Raw genomic sequence first — 17,897 nt, forward strand, 5'->3', positions numbered from 1 at the left:
CTGCAGGGGTTAGCCATGGATGGACATGCTCGTCATTCTATTCTGTGTCCAGGCCAATGTCAGCATTGACTTGTCAGGTAAAAACAAACAGGATGCACCTCTTTGTGCCACTGGTGGTGACCTCCTATAAAACTGAGAGCTTTGGGTTCACTTCTTCGTTCACTTTTGTGAAAATGTCCTATCTGCAGCACAATGGCCACTTACATGTCTTCATGCTGCTTCACTGGTCTGTTCTCCTCCCCATGGATCTCATTTGAGGAAGCTGCCTGCAATTGGAAAGATGTGCGCAACAGAACTGTTTGACAGGGCTGAACTAGCAGGGATCCAGCGGTCCTCTGGGCTTTCATCTACCAAATAACATCCGGCTCACAATACTTTAACAACCAGAGTACGCCTTTATTTCCTCTTAGACTTGCATGTAAAACTGCTGTTTTGAGTTTTGGTGACTTTTAATGACTTAAGGAAACTCAGTAGTGCCAAAAACACCAGATGTATGCTGCCTTTGGGATGTGTCTACAAAATGCATAATGGGTCTCACTGAATTTAGCATTGACAATGTTTTTATTTATTAGTTTAAAACTTTAAAGTATAGTATAAGAATAGTTCTGAATGCCCAACTATACGTCATTTTAATACACTTTTGTTAACCAGGCACAGCCATGTCAACAATAACTGCATCTAAAATCTGACTTAACTAGTATTTATTTATTTATTTTGTAATATACTTAGCTTTTCATCTCATTTGCATAAAGTTGAGCATTTTTCAACGTTTTGATGCTCTCATCACTTGCCTCACTTCACTGTTGTTCAGCTCCCCTAAAGAAATATGTAATATGTTCTTTCTGTGCCAATGGACACATACGGTTAGAGCAATCAAAACACTTTCTGTTCCCCCAGTTACTGACTGAATTAAGGTGCATGTGCTGAAACAGATGTCCATACAGATGTCAAGTTGAGGTTTGTGGATAATTTGAACAGAAAATGATGAACCATGAGATTGTGCCAGTAAACAGAAAGTGCCATATGAGGAAAGTTTTTCCTAACCTAGCGTAATATACACACACAGGCATTGGTTGATTTCCTCAAATATTGCTATACTTGTTTGAGCATCAGCACAACCAAAAAATGTTGCCTTAACTGGTTGCAACAGTGTGGCAGACTCTTTTTCAGTAGCCTTCAGTAGTAAATTACAATATTAAAAACTTTGATTTGACACAAAAAAAAAAAAAAATTTTAAATTGAAAATCAGACAAAAATACAGTAAAAAGGTACAATGGTATGTACTTAGCTTTAATGAGGGAAAGATCTCATGAAGCATTGCAAATGACAATCAAATTAAAAACAATGGAGAAATATGAAACTATTAAGACTATGTATACAAACTATATAGATATTGACTATATATACAAAATGCATTTACATACAAAAAATAATAAGTCATTTGAAAGTGTAAAGGTACACTGACTCTTAAGTCATTTGCAGTGCTTCATAAGAGTGGGCGGGCACTAGAGAGCTCTTTTGACAATTTGCTTGTTTCAGTTCTCTGATTGGTGGAGATTTCTGTACAGAATCATGGGTAATGTAGTTTTTCACCAGGAATTCTGCTGTTAAAAATTATCTAAAAAATAAGTTAAAATAATGTGGACTGACAACTTCAACAAAAGCATATACCATTGATTAACAATACCGTAGCTCACAGTAGCTCTGTCTTTAAAGTTTTATAAGTTAGCACTCAATAGTGTAAGTTTGAAGGCGGGATTATCTTTTTGTCCAACCAATGTCAGACAGGAGGAGTGTTCAGGAAACTGATCTGAAAGCAGTTTGGTGCTGTTAATGGCACAGAAATTGCACACTCCATTTCTAAAGAATATTTAGAGCTCAAATTAATACTTAAAAAATTATCTCCTCCATACTGGTGCATCAATCAAAGATTTACAGTGTCCTAACATCTTATTACAAGTTGACATGCACATTTACTCTATTAAGTCCTTCATACTGATATATCAATCAAAGCAAGGCAAAAGTTTGAGAGAATTTTAAAAACCCCTTGAAAATCCATTCTCCAAAAATCGACCTCATTACATCTTGACATGCAGTTTTGTTCGGTTAAAGCTTCAGCCTCTCTCTCGATAACCCTCTCCACGATCACAGCACCCTGATCCTGCAGTCTAATCAGCACAGCGACATCCATCTGGAATCTGTGAAGCACAAAAAGTCTTTGGCCAGTCGACACAACATCAGAATATCTCTGTGGTATTACTGTGAATGTATTCAGAAATGGATCAGACACCAAGTGGAAATTCGGAGTGGTGAGCTTTTGAAAGAGAATTGATGATAAATGAGATTGTGTAACAGGGTGTGAATAGCCAGTGATGAGGAGTTAAAACAGGGTACTTGTGAAGGGTGACAATAAAGCAGCACTACTTAATGCAAAGACATGCTAGTTAAAGTATAACTCTAGTACTATTTTTTATATATATATATATATATATATATATTGTGACGAGCGTCCCGCAGCTTCATCAGCGTTGCCCTGGAAACAAGCAAGGCACACCTGGCCGTCCTCATCACAGGCTGATCGGTCACAGCTGCAGCTCATATGTGTGTGTACTATGTATATGTCACGTTCGCTACAGTGAGGGAGCGCGGAGCGAGGAACGAGGAGCCAAGGAGACGAGGAGTACATCAGCCTGGCTCGGGGAGCCTGGCCTTGGCCTCCACGGATGGACTCCTACTACCCCCCCCAAAAAAAATCCTTGGGGAGAATATAGTCTTTAGAGGCCCTCCGTAGGCCTAACTCAGGAACTGTGGCCCTCCCTGGGCTTGACGTGGGGACTGGAGCCCTCCTTGGGACGGACGTGGGGAGTGGAGCCCTCCTTGGGCCGGACATGGGGACTGGAGCCCTCCTTGGGCTAAACTCGGGGACTGGAACCCTCTCTGGGCCAAACTCGGGGACTGGGGTCTTCTCTGGGCTAAACTCGGGGACTGGAACCCTCTCTGGGCCAAACTCGGGGACTGGGGTCTTCTCTGGGCTAAACTCGGGGACTGGGGCCCTCTCTGGGCTAAACTCGGGAATTGGGACCCTCTCTGGGCTAAACTCGGGAACAGGAGCCCTCTGTGGGCTAAACTCGGGAACTGGAGCTCTCTTTGGGCTGGAGCTGACACTGGAGTGGGCTCTGGGGCTGGAGCCGACACTGGAGCGAGCCTAGGGATTAGCACCAACTGCCTTTTCCTCCTTAGATTCCTAGTTAGGTTCGGGGTTCGGCGGACTTGACACTGGAGCGGCCGGCGGGCTTGAGTATGCCGCGGCCGGAGGACTTGACTGAGAAACGGCCGGCGGGCTGGAGAGTGCCGTGGCCGGCGGGCTGGTATTGGCTCGGGGCCGAACGCTCTCCAGACACCGGAGAATCCCTTCCCTACTGCTTAGTACCGTGGTGTCTGGGAGGTCCACGGGGTGATGGTAACTGTCCCCATGCCAGAACAAAGAGTTGATGGTGGCGTCATCTAAAGCCGTCGCTGCGGCAAGCCCACAGAACTCCCTGGCATACTCGACGAGGGGGAGATCTCTATGGGCTAGCGCTATGAAGCGTGCAGCGATCTCCATAATCGCAGGGGGGGGAACAAGGGAAAACAAAAGACTTTTAAAACGAAAACAAAACGGGGAGAAGGAGCGCCGCTTACTTTTCTGTCTTGGTCCGGTATTCTGTCACGTTCACTACTGTGAGGGAGCGCTGAGCGAGGAACAAGGAGACGAGGAGTAGACCTACATCACCAAGGAGACTTTAATAGCATTCAGGGAACCAGGAAAACACACGTAGCAGAGGAGGTAGACATATACAAAACACGGAACAGAGTCTCACAGTATATTTATTATATATTATATTTATTATTATTTATGTATATTTATTATATATATATAAAACATAACACATTCATATTTAGTTACAGTTGCTTAGAGCATTTAGGGCATTTTTGGGAGAATGTGACAAGAAATGTTGCTTGATACAGTGGATAATTTTTCAGCTGCATATTAAATAGTCTAATCACCCATTAAATGGACATAGACCGTAATGAAATACCATTTCAACAAGTTGATAATTGATGAGGCAAATTTATCTTTGTCATGTGATACCCCAAGGTTCAGTGTTGTTAATTAACATTGCAGAACTCAACATGCAAATTTAATGTCATTTTAAATAAACTAATTGTTAAAGTTTTAGGAGAAGGATCAGAGAACTTGACGGTGAGACTGGTTGTTGTTGTTGCTTGTGTGTGTGTGTGTGTGTGTGTGTGTGTGTTATAGATAATTCTACATACAATTATGCAGTTTTAATTAACCGGCAAGCAGTTTGGTCTTAATTAGATGTACTTCTACAGATCTGACACACTCCAAAATACTGTGCTTAGGCAACAAAACATCATTGAGAATGAATGTGGTTAAAGACTGTGGGGAATGTTGGTATGCCTTAAAACCAAAAACAACAAAGATGAGAGAAACCCAGACAAAAAGCTGACAGGACAAAAAAAATAAAGTGATGAAAGCAACTTGTTTAGTCTTTATCATTCCCTCCATTATTTAGGATTTCTAAGCATCTTGTAACAAGAATTAAACATCTTTCACTCTAATGTTTAACATGTATTTGACCTGTTTATTTTTCTCCAAAGATTCTTTATTTTGAAAATTGTTTAAAATAATTAATATTTTCTTCTCTGTATTCAACCCTCCATACACACACACACCTCATATATTTTCCTGTTTACTTATTAACCGTTGTATGGTGTTCAGTCTGTGGGACCAGTTTTCATTTTTTATCAAAAGAAAAATTATATGATTCATTATTTTTTCAAACTCAGACTCATTGGCCTTGGCTCATTTTCTGTGAAGAACATACAGTATATCAGAACAAATTGTCAATGATCACGCACTGTACACACCCCTACATATTTATATTATATACAGGACGTTCGGGTCTATGGGATCAGAATCCTGCCAAATGTATTGCAGTCACAGATATAATTAAAGGAAAACATGATTTTGTGTGCAAGTCGGATACTTTTGCAATATCATTTTAAAATATTGTGCAATAAAATTTTACTTGCGTTTTTAAATTTTGGTTTCACGCTTGTTATTTTTTTATCCGTGACTGCAATACATTTGGCGGGATTCTGATCCCATACGGGTCCACTGGACCCGGGCCTAATAAAAGTGTGGAATTTGTAGGTCCTGTGTAACTTCACTCTGTCCTCCTCCTGTCTGAGCCTGCTATTAGCGTGTGTGTGTGTGTGTGTGTGAGTGAGTGAGTGAGTGAGTGAGTGAGTGAGTGAGTGAGTGAGTGAGTGAGAGAGAGAGAGAGAGAGTCTGTGAAAATGTGAGTGTAAGTGTGAGTTTTGTGTTTCTGCCCCTGCCGTTTGCACACAAGGCTGTAGCACTTTAATTCATAAATGTGATCTAACAAAGGTAAAGGGCAAATATTAACCATATATGCAGTTTATATTGCTTGTAATTGTAATGAAGTAAACATCTGTTGAGTATTTTAACATAAAATTTTTGATTGTGTTGAGTTAAAAACACAGCAGGTCCACCAGACCCACGAACACTGGCTGAATAACAAAAATATGAACACCACACAAGGGTTAAATGATTAGTCAGGTGGTCCGGGATTTGTGTGTGAAGGGAGCAGAGAGGAAATTTAGTGCCAAGCACTGTGTCATGAGTTTTATCGCACATCCACCTCATTAAACTCACTCAACTGACCTGCAACTTCAGCTGTCTGGGCTGAAAACACACCTCTTCTTTCCTCAAGCAGGCTTTCCAAAGCCTAACCAGACCTCCTCCTCTCTTCAGCATCAAGTCTACAACTGCTGACAAACAAGAAACCCTATGAACATTTCAATAAGCAACCAGGCTTAATGAGCAAGCAAAGTTCACCCAAGTGCTCCAACCTTCAAAGTGGCTGCTGCTGATTATGGAAGAGAGATATTTACATCATGGCAAATATTCAGACAACACAAGAGTGCTGAATGAAACCTACAGTATACAGAATACAGTATTCATAATGTATCACTGAAATATCTTGACTGTAGTCTATTTTGGATTTTTTTTTAGTAAGTATCCACATTAACAAACAAACAAAACAAAAATAAATAAATAAATATTTAATAAAATAAAATCTATAATAATATTATATTATTATTAATTATATTTTATTATTAAAAGGTGGTGCTGTTTGAAACCCTCAGTGCATGATGGTTGCAATGCAAATTCCAAATGTTGCAAACTGATAAAGCATTATGAACATACAGGCTCATGTCCTCACATTCAGATTTGTGTTATAGTCATATGGTTTTGCGCTTCAAAAATCCACATTAGTGCGGCTTAATTTCAATAAAGTGCTGCAGTGATGACGTCATTTTTGTAGGCCAACTAGGAACTTAGCACTCTAGCTCCCTCAACAAAAACCCAATAGGATTTTGGCTTTTGGAATAATGCAGAAAATAAGCTCCGTGAACAACAAAAGTCTATGATTCTTACATATTTTTTCATTATGATAATCATCACAGATGTATGTAACTTCAATGTCTTTTGAAGCTTAAATACAATGCCAGAAGTAAAAAGCTAAACATAGGCTATAAACGAACTACACCAAGGTTGTATTCTGGCAAGTCTTTTAAACATATCCTTGACAACCTCTTTAGTCCCTTTCATCCAATTGTTAACAACCACCTTTGCCAAGAGGGGTATTACTGATGTATCTTATGCTCCTGTGTAAAACATGAAAATATCTTGAGCTTGTGTTAACAGACCTTATTCCAAGCATTTAACCAAAAACTCATTCAAAAATCTAATTACTTTGGGCCAATGGAACCAGGAGTGCTAAAATGAGACTCATTTCCGGGTTTTGGCCTACAAAAACACGTCATCCCTGCAGCACTCTGTATGATCTGAGCCAGTTTTGTTGAAAACTGGGCTGTACTCAAATCTGTTTGGCAGAAAGACAAAACCATTCAGGTGCCTTCAGGGTATGGTTACAAGACAAATACCAAGATTTCCTTCGATATGTAAAAGCATTTTGAATACAAAAATGCCCCCCTTTCTATATGACATCCTTGCCACCAAATTCATTGATGCACTAAATGCAAATGATATATTTTGCTAGAAGATTTGAGAGACCAAAACTGGCACCATAAATATTGATATCAGTGTCTCAAATTTAATAACTTTTTATTGCCTTAGAAGATTAAAGAACTCAAAAACCTATGAGCATCAGAGTTAATGCCCCCCCTAAATTCATGAAAGAATGAGGGCATGAGTAACTACAGTTTCTGAACAGAGCATGAACTGTCATCCGTTTACAAAGTCAGTCAACTTTGGAGATATCTTTAGGCAGAACTGAGAGAGGAAAGATAGAGAGGTAGAGTGATCATTCATCACTCACTCTTTCAGTGTTGATTAGGATTCTTCTTGAAACAGTGGGATTAACAGTGATGGCTCAAATAGGTTGAACTGCCTCTGGAGTTTTGCAGCTGTTCGACAGGATTCAAGAGAGCAAACAGGAGAGACAATTTGTCTCTGTCCCATGGGAAGTTTTACTGATTAGAAGTGGATTTGCCAGTGCTTAGAGAGAATAGAACAGTTTTTGTTCCATTCAGAACAACGAGACACCATGAGTCAGAAACAAACAGATACTGTTTTTCAGATTTATTTCATTAATAAGCTATGTTGCATTATTCTTTTTCATGCAATACATATGCAATTTTTAAAAATAAAATAATATATTATATAATTATTTACATGATATTTCAATATACTGTATATATTTAATATATCGAACTATTATTTTAAGATAGTTTTTATTTTAAGATAGTCATTATTGTTCATTACATTTTTGCTAATCGCATGCAATATATATGCAATTATTAAAAAAGTTTTTTTCAATAACTATGTAATATATTTTATTATTTTGTTTCACAGGTTTATAATATTATTTTATTTACTATTATCACTAAGGATAGAAACACATCACCAATTTTTTTTTTTTTTTCATTTATTTATCATATTTATTGCAGTGAAACTGAAGAGTGAAAATGAAGAGTGGAGGGAACTGCTGAGATGCTGAAAAATGGTTGAACTAAAATAACTGCTCTTTACAAAAGCTCACAGAGAATTTGTTCACTGCTCGCTATTTCACTGCTTTCTCTGGGGGGGAAATAAATAAATAAATAAATAAACAACACACATTTGTTGGCCTGTACATTGATAAAATGCTTGGCATTTAAGAACAACAGCGCTGTACAGCACAGATTGAGCCCACATTAGACAACCTATGAAAGCACACAAACCAAATCACCAAAACAAGCACTTAGCACATCTGTCAAAAAACATAATCCAGCCACAATGGCCTTCCACTTATCAGCACAAAGCCATCAGTATTCGTCGCAAGCGAGCATGCTGCTCTTTCTCATGATAATAGACTGGGGCTGGAGAGGTGATGAGAGGGAAAACCGCCGGCGTGCCGTATTCCAGGTCAGTGTGGCACACGTCCCTGTGATGTGGAAAACCATCTGCTGAGGGCCCATCTGCAGAGTCCACAGCCCCATTTACATGGCACTTCATCAGCAGAGTTGTGTTTGCCAGCCCAGCCCTTCCCACATGGTTTCCCCACTGCACTCAGCCATTCAAACACAAATGAGTCTGCCAAATTCAACTCCCTCGAGAGTTTGACGACAGCCGCTGGGTTTTGTTACCATTTCATTTCCATATATTGAATAGAGGAGAAAATTGCTCAGTTTTGGATACGAGATGAAATGAGGGGAGAAAGAAAGAGTCAGGAAGAACCTGTCAAATAGAGTCTACTCTAGATGTCCATGCTTTATGGCTGGTTCTACCTTTAATGGTTTAATGTGCAGCTTCGAAGCAAAGTGTTTGCACGAATACATGTATTATGCACAGCATAGGGAAACCCTGGGCGTCAGATAGTGAAATCCTAAAAACCGTCGGTCCAGTTACAACTTGTGTTCTATTCTCACCAACAAAACCCTCTTAAAGTAGAATACTTTTTATGAATTAAAATAAATACAATTCTAAATAAGAATAAAATAATAATAAATAATAAAAACTCCAATATCATAATAATTTTGCTGTAGCTGTTGGTTCATGGGTGTGAGGTGAACACAATGAAACTGGCACACATTGAGACAAGAGTGATCCATATAAAGATGGTAGATTTTAGCTGAAAGGTTGAACTTCAAATCTGATAAAGATTTAAGTTATTGTTAAAATTACAATATTTGTTGTATGATTTACAAATACAATATACTTTTGTATACATTTGTAACTCTTTTTAAAACTTTTGTTTTTGATTTTAGCTGAATAGTCAAAAATAGGTGGTGTAATGGCAAGTTTCATTGTGAAAATACCTAGAGGGGACACAAAAAGTCCATGTGTTCAATGAATATGTATATATATATACATATATATATTCTCTCTCACTCTCTCTCTCTCTCTCTCTCTCTCTCTCTCTCTATATATATATATATATATATATATATTTTTTTAGCTGAATAGTCAAAAATAGGTGGTGTAATGGCAAGTTTCATTGTGAAAATACCTAGAGGGGACACAAAAAGTCCATGTGTTCAATGAATATGTATATATATATACATATATATATTCTCTCTCACTCTCTCTCTCTCTCTCTCTCTCTCTCTCTCTCTCTCTCTCTCTCTCTCTCTCTCTCTCTCTCTCTCTCTCTCTCTCTCTCTCTCTCTCTCTCTCTCTCTCTCTCTCTCTCTCTCTCTCTCTCTCTCTCTCTCTCTCTCTCTCTCTCTCTATATATATATATATATTATTTTGAGCTTGTTTTTATTTTTGTATTTTCTGTTTTTAAGCTTTCAGTAATTTCACCAAGTGAAGACTACACAATGACAATAAATACTTCACATTATTCTTCATAATGCAATTATGTAGCAAGCAAGAGATGGTTTCTAAAAATGTACATAAAAGCTGAATGGAAAATGTTGCCTCATATTTGTGATGACAGACTGGTTATGCCTGCCTAGCACAATATTTATCCTACTTGCATCACCCTATTTGGGGTATCTTCAGTTAAGCACTTAGAACAATGGAAATCTGAAAAACTAGCATTGTGCTATTCTCTCACAGATTGAGTGCCTCATTTGTCACAAGTGCTTCACTATAAATGGAATAAAAACACTGCTAAAATTTGAAAAATGGACTGATTACAGATTACAATAAAGTACTTTTGTAAAAAAAAATATAAAAAAAACATTCACATGAATATGAATTATTCATATTTTCATGAATAATGAATAAGCACTTCATATTAATGAGTTATACTGTAAGTGAGTATAACAACCAAAATAACTTTTGAAAATAATTTAAGAAGATTTGGGCTTGGATGGCGAATCATATTTATGCCTTTTTAGCTATTTAAAAATAAAATGTTGCTTTGGAAGTAATTGTGTGAATTTTTTATATTTGTATTTCTTTTTAAATGTATTTTGAGGCAGGATGCAGGTGGATTATTTGAAGTGGATTATTAACATTTATTAGAAACAGCATCAGTATTTACATTGATATTTTCGTTCAAAGTCAGTTATCCATAATGCTTCAAGGTCAGAGCACTTCAGGCTTGAATGAACAGAGAGGCAGACATAACATGACACTTAAAAACTATTACCTTAATCAGATTCATAGTCTCATATGACCGCTGAAGTCATTAACTAATAACACACACAGAACAATAAGCATCTGTGCTACTGTCAATTCATAAGGTATAAATGATTTCCGGCCATCAAACACACACGTGCCTCATACAATTCATATCAAGCACATTTGAATATCAATTTCAGCCTTTCTGTCTCAGCAGCATCCACACCTACAATTTCAATAGTATTCCTCTTCATTTGCATTGTGAATTTGACCCTGTCAGCATTGCTATTCCTTGAAAAAGCACTGTTTGTGCATGGTTAGTATAATGAATGTCTGAATAGACTTTGGACTGTGGAGTCAGGGCCATGTTTAAGAAAACATCAACCCCCCCCCAAATCTTTGAGGAGAAGACAAAAGCAATGAATATTTTACAGGGTGAGCGCAGCGGAGGGCTCGGCGGGGTGGACATTTATGGAGCTTATCAAACCCAGATCTACCACAGAGGTCTGCACACGGACCACAGACTGTGGCAGCTGTTTATCAGGTGAACTATTGGTGAGTTCCCGATCCAGTAGTGGCTTGGTTTACCTCAGTAAGAAAGAGATAATATTCCTGCAACGAAGAAGAAAAAATATGATTGTCCTGAAAATAAGAATGTTCAGCGGCGTTGTTTCCGCTCATTCGGCGCATGCGTCTGTGCATGTGGTTTCATTGAGCTGACTCAGTCTGTGAATGTGCTCAGCCTGGTGTGGGCTTATGTATTAAAATATTCATATTTTCAGAGGAATCTTTCAACGCTGAAAAGGACACACGCAAAACGATGCTGGGAAACCAAGAGGACTTGAACCTGCTGTTTGACATTCTGACTTTTTTCCCATTCTTTATGCAGTACACATTTACAATCAGGGCAGTAAATGTCAAATCATAATCAAGATCGCCTTTGTGTTTTCTCTGCCTTATTAAAGGAATAATTCACCGCAAACTGTAAATGATGTCAGCATTTACTCAACACAACATGTCATTTCATATCTGTATGCCTTTCTTTCCTTCATGGAACACAAAAGGGAAAGTTTTGAAGAATGTTCATGCTGCTTTTTTACCTACTTTAGTGACTATGCTTTTGTCATATGGAGCAGCATAAACATTTTTCTAAACAATTATTTTTGTGTTCTACAGAAGAAAGGGGGTTTTGAATGAGACAGTCATTAAATGAAGACAGAATTTTTATGTTTGGGTGATTCTGTATAGGGCTGCACGATAAATCACATGCGATATTTAACGCGCATCTTGTCAGTACTTGTCAGCAACTTGAGCAGCATTAACTACACAGAGCCGTTGTTCACCGACAAGCTGCGCAAAACATGCGCAAAATATGATCGTGGTTTTGCGCAGCTTGTCAGTGAACAACGGCTCTGTGTAGTTAATGCTGCTCCATGTGAAAGCCCGCAGGTGATGGAGATTTTCCGCTGATTACAGAATGGCTTTACCGACAAGATGCGAGTTAAATATCGCATGCAATTTATCGTGCAGCCCTAATTCTGTACAAAAGATGGTCACACACGAGAGCAGATGGAGTAGCATTAAAGAGCCATCTTAAAAATGAAGTGTAAGAAACGCTATTCAAACATGACAGCACCCCAAGAAGAAATCAATCAGTATCTACTGCAGGTGATGTTTGTATCCTGACAGCCCATGAGGAATGATTGAAGCACATCACACGCTCCGGTTTTGATCTATCTAGCAGCCTGCAGTGCAATAAGACTGTTCCTTGTCCTGTCTTCACAAACATTCTTTGCTGTTTCTGATGGTCATTTGGTAGTGTAATATTTAAATTTGCTTATAATAATAAGGCAAATAGTACTACTATTGCTACTTCTTATGGTTAGGGGTTGAGGAAAACTCTACCATAAATGGTGTATCCTGAAACAGAGCATGTGAATTGGAAAAATGTAAAATTCTGTGCATTCCAAGGACATTTCAAGCATGATCTTGATGACTGAGGCAAAATAAAAACATTTCAGCCAGGTTTGGCCTAAAAGAAACTTTTATATCAAGACACCTGTTTATTTTTGTTAAACCTGGACTGAAGGGAGGAATTGCCAGGAACATTTATGACTAATATTAGTTATAGTAGCATGAATATAATTTGCATCCAATGTTAATGATGTGCCCTATTCATGTTCTGTGTTTTGGAATAGGGTTAGCCTTGATGAAAATGCATTATGTCGGTATACTGCATAGGGTTCTGAATGGTCTTACATCAGTCTGTGATTTGAAAGGCCAGTCGTATTCCGCACTTAGAGACTATTAAATTATCAATGACCAGCAAAGCCTTTTCCTCTCCCAAACTCCTAGGAATAGTGAACCCAGCTAAATATGGTAGAAGCAACATGACAGATTAAAGAAACACCAATATGTCTTCATTGCACATGCTAACATATCTACTTTGGTAGAGTATGGTGTTAACAATAGCACTGTTATGTGTTTGATTTCCAGGGAACACATATAATGTATAAATAAAACTTGCCTTGTCTGTTACTCTTCTCTTTTTAAAGAATATAAACAAAATGGCATATCTAAAGCACTGACCTCCTCTTTGATGATGGTTGACCGGATGCCAGCTTTCAGTATCACTGAGACTCTGCTCACTCTGCTCTCTAAACACGTGAAAACAACTCCTTCATTGAGAATGAAATATTCCCTGAGAAGGGTCCAAATATTTCACATGTAACATTATATACTGGGTCAGCTGGCTAGTTATAATGTGGCACAGCAGGTCCAGGTGAAGAAGTGTCATTTCTTTGTTGTTCTCCTCAAACCTGCACTACAAAATGTTAACCTCTCTATCGCCATCAGTGATGGAAACATAAAATTGCAAGCTTACAGAGCTTTTCCTCGGTTGAGAGTCGACACTGCTCTTCTTCAAAGATCATTCTGATAGTTTGAGGTTACATGGTTGGATGTTATCTCCATATCTTACTAGCTACACAAAGATTTAATACTAAGAAGAAAATCCTACAAGATGAATATCTGAAAAATGTGTCATCGGAGCAAGTAGCATAAATGCCACCACAGTTGCCTGACATATTTTCTATTTACTGACATGACTATAAAATAATTCATTTTGAATAAATTAGCCCCAATTCCCCAATTTATTTAGCATAAATTACCCCCAGTTCACTATGACATACTATAGTGAACTGAGGTAAGCCAAGAACATAGATCTGATTCTCGCTCAATAATGGTATTTGGTTTACTTCTATCCAAAAAGTCTTCCATAGTGCAGGTTTAAAATCAAGGAATGCGATCAACATCAAATTCAGGACAATGTTAGGTGTAACAATAAGTGTAGAGATTAAAGACAAATGCAAAGTATAGCACTGTCTTTATGGGTGTAGCATTTTCCTCTACATACAATATTTCTTTTAACACAATGAGTTTATCTGGTCAGACAACGAGAGAGAGATCACACAAATATCACACAGTAGTTTCAATATTTTCAATAATCTCCACAATGGATTTGGAAGGGGACAGTAGGGTGCATTCATCCTGGTCCCAAAGACTTCCTGGACTGGAGTGTCCATCTGTGCTAAGTTCATCCTCTTCCTCAGACTCTTCTTCACAGGACTCCAGATAGTGTCCTCCCAATGCATTGATCCCTGAGTCCTCGGAGCTGGAGGGCGAAGAGCAGTGGCCCATTTTTGGTCCTTTAACAGTCTCCTCAACAGTCTGCTTGTCTTCAGTGTGTTGTTTCTGTGGTGTTAGAGAGGCGGGTTTTATCTGAGTGGGAGGGGCCTCCGTGTGAATTGGGGGCCGCTGAACGTAGCACATCTTGCCGTTGATGCGTTTGACAATGTAGTCATCGATGAACAGTTCGGCAATGTTGCAGTATTTGGGAGATTCGGGACAAGGTGGAGGCAGGAAACAGGGGGAGATGCGGAGGAATCGTTCAGCCAGTGAGATGGACAGATCGACTGTTTCGGTGCAGTCAGATGGAGCAGCCGGCACAGGCGTGCTGGGTAGCTGAGCGACATTGGTCATTGGCTGGTAGACATATTTACCTGTACAGACAGAGTAAAAGGAGATTATTACCTTGATGTCTCAGAAAGCACATACTAATTTGTGAATTAAAATTGTATTACCTCAACAAGACTGGAGCAAGCAGTAAATTTAAACTGAGGCTTTGGGAATATTTAGGTAGCAAAACTTTAAAGGAATAGATTACCCAAAAATGAAAATTTGCTGAAAATGTACTCAACCTCAGGCCATCATGTAGATGAGTTTGTTTCTCCATCGGAACAGATTTGGAGAAATTTAGCATTACATCACTTGCTCACCAGTGGATGCTCTGCAGTGAATGGGTGCCGTCAGAATGAGACTCCAAACAGCTGATGAAAACATCACAATAATCCACTACTAATTCACATGACTCCAGTCCAGAAACAAATAAACCATTAAGGCGTGCTTGATCCGCGCATATTTCTCTCCTGATTCATATGAGGTGACTTTTTCACTGGAGAAAGCAATATTATGGATAGATGACTCATTTGAAGTGATGGATTTGTTTCTTACTAACATGCAGCTTTTCACTTAACAAGATGTTAATTAATGGACTGGAGACATGTTGATACTTGTTTACTTGTGGATTATTCTGATGTTTTTATCAGCTGTTTGGACTCTCATTCTGACGGCACCCATTCACTTCCAAGGATCCATTGGTGAACAAGTGATGAAATGCTAAATTTCTCTAAATCTGTTCCAACGGATAAACAAACTCATCTACATCTTGGATGGCTTGGGGGTGATTAAATATTCAGCAAATTTTTATTTTTGGGTGAACTGTTTCTTTAAGTATAACTGAGGCATCCAGAAAAAAGGGAAAAGATGCATTGCATTAAAACTCACAGGATGCTTAATTATGTAGTTTCTTGCAGTGCACTGCAGTATTAGTGCCAGACCTCTGGTCTGAATGTCATCATCATTTACAAATCAATCTGTTTTGTTTTCATTAAAACACAAATATCAGTATCTCACACAGAGACAGTTCTCCAAAAACCTGTGGCGTGCATCTACATGCTGATGAAAACTACTGGCACACACCACTTTTGTTAGTTATCTTTGGATTTGCTGTCAGAAAAGAGAGATCAAAAATCTAAAATTGTCAAATGTAATTCATTGAAACATATTTCATTACATAATAAAAACCTGTGTACAGTCAGAATAGTTAGAGATTTAAAAAAAATGAATTATCCACTGAGGTGGTATTACAGTTCAGCAATACTACTTTCAGAATGAATTAATGGGGCTTATTCTACATGTTGTAGCAATTTATATTTATCATAATCCACTAAGTAGGGCTGCACGATTAATCAAATGTGATTGTCATGCGCATCTTGTCAGTAAATCCAGTAAAGAGGAAAGAGCTGATTTTGGGGGGAAAAACTCACCAAAAACTACTATATTAGCTACACATTCAACAGCACTCACAGCATATACAGAACTAATCTGAGAACATAAAGAAATATACCACATGTGAGATTTTCCACCTTTTTATTAATAGGTGTTTAAATAAAATTTCTGATCCCACATTATACAAATCTGGATTATTTGTAACCCTGGAGTACAAAAGCAGTCATAAGTAGCACGGGTATATTTGTAGCAATAGCCAACAATACATTGTATGGGTCAAAATTATTCATTTTTCTTTTATGCCAAAAATCATTAGGATATTAAGTTAAGATCATGTTCCATGAAGATATTTTGATATGAAGATAACTTCCTATACCGTAAATATATCAAAACGTAATTTTTGATTAATAATATGCATTGCTAAGAACTTCATTTGGACAACTTTAAAGGCGATTTTCTCAATATTTAGATTTTTGTCCTATCCTAACAAACCATACATCAATGGAAAGCTTATTTATTCAGCTTTCAGATGATGTATAGATCTCAATTTCACAAAATTTACCTTTATGACTGGTTTTGTGGTCCACGGTCACATTTTTGCCCTGAATCCTGGTGGTCTCATGTGCTCATGGTTTTGTCGTCAATCACCCCTCTTTGCAGCTTTTTTAAAAATACAAATAAAAGCTGAAAAGAAAAATGTTGGTTTTCATGAATGGCCCCTTTCATATTTCAATCATATTGTGAATATTACAGATGGGAATTTGAGAGAACTGCTGTATATCAAAAGTTTGATCAAGGAGGATTTTTTTGTCCTATTTTTCATTTTTTGATTCAGCAGGGTGCTCATGCTCCCCCATTGTTGAAAAATTGTCAAAATTAAAAGTCCAGAGAGGGAGGGACAGACAGCACCATACAGCATGTTTCCGTTTCGTTCCACACATCTGGTAGAATTCAGCCGGGGTGTGATCAGGACAACTATGACAACACTAATCCCCTGTTATCTAAGGCCCAGATCAACATCCACTCACTCGCTCATGGCCTTTGACAGTAAGTCTCTTGTCTTATGTCGCTTTGTCTAAGAGTCTTTCTCACATGCTCAATCTCTGTCTTTCTCTTTCACAAAAAGCATCCCTTGAATTATAAAGAAGTCAGCTCTACTGAGATAACATATGACAGTAGCCCCATCCATCCCATTTACTTCCCTAGAATGGATTTATAGGGGACACTTAGGAAAGTATAGACCAATTATAGGTTTGTAAACATTCAGGATGCGCGCGTATCATGGTTGCAGAAAACCCGGGAGAGATAGCCTTTACGGCTAGAGAATTTCACAGATAAGGTACAAAATAGTTAGGTTTAAAAAGATTATAAATTATATTGATTAGATGTCATTTTCAAAATGTTCTCCGCATATTACAAGAGCTTGTCACCCAGCGATAAGCACTGTTATTCAACGAAATTGACATTAGAAAGTGGGATAGTCTTACAGATCCGAAACAGGGTTGATGGTTTTTGTGGGCGGAGCCTATCTGGAGGCAGAAAATGACGGTTTTCAAGTGACAGTCTATGGAGCCATGGAATAAAAGAATAAAAAAAAGGTAAATTTGATTTTATATTTCAAAATTCTGACTGTATTCTCGCAATTCCGAGATTATATCTCACAATTCTAATAAGGAAAAACAACTCGTCATTCTCTCTTTTCCCCTCGGCTCTTCTGGCTTTTTTCCCTCAGATTTGACAAACTCACTATTTTTGAGTTAAGTCGAGTTATAAAGTCCGAATTAGGAGATATAAACTTGCATTTGCGAGAAAAAAA

General features: G+C 38.1%; 1 protein-coding gene and 1 long non-coding RNA gene across 2 annotated transcripts in view; both read right to left on the minus strand.

Moving 5' to 3' along the window:
• Positions 1-1,636: 1,636 nt before the first annotated feature.
• On the minus strand, positions 1,637-13,485 carry LOC107668409 (uncharacterized). The gene is made up of 3 exons (XR_001631890.1): positions 13,262-13,485; positions 5,756-5,859; positions 1,637-2,198 (listed from the first exon to the last, which is right to left on the minus strand). It is a non-coding gene; the product is annotated as an uncharacterized LOC107668409 (long non-coding RNA).
• Positions 13,486-13,839: 354 nt separating this feature from the next.
• Positions 13,840-17,897, minus strand: part of LOC107668408 (UPF0524 protein C3orf70 homolog B) — a 9,453-nt gene continuing 5,395 nt past the window's right edge. The window contains exon 3 of the mRNA XM_016460278.1: positions 13,840-14,733. Within this exon, the coding sequence (XP_016315764.1) occupies positions 14,150-14,733 (584 nt within the window). The 3' untranslated portion in view covers positions 13,840-14,149. The remainder of the gene's footprint in view (positions 14,734-17,897) is intronic.

The sequence above is a fragment of the Sinocyclocheilus anshuiensis genome, unplaced genomic scaffold (assembly GCF_001515605.1).
Source record: "Sinocyclocheilus anshuiensis isolate Anshui unplaced genomic scaffold, SAMN03320099.WGS_v1.1 scaffold1237, whole genome shotgun sequence".
NCBI classification, from domain to species: domain Eukaryota; kingdom Metazoa; phylum Chordata; class Actinopteri; order Cypriniformes; family Cyprinidae; genus Sinocyclocheilus; species Sinocyclocheilus anshuiensis.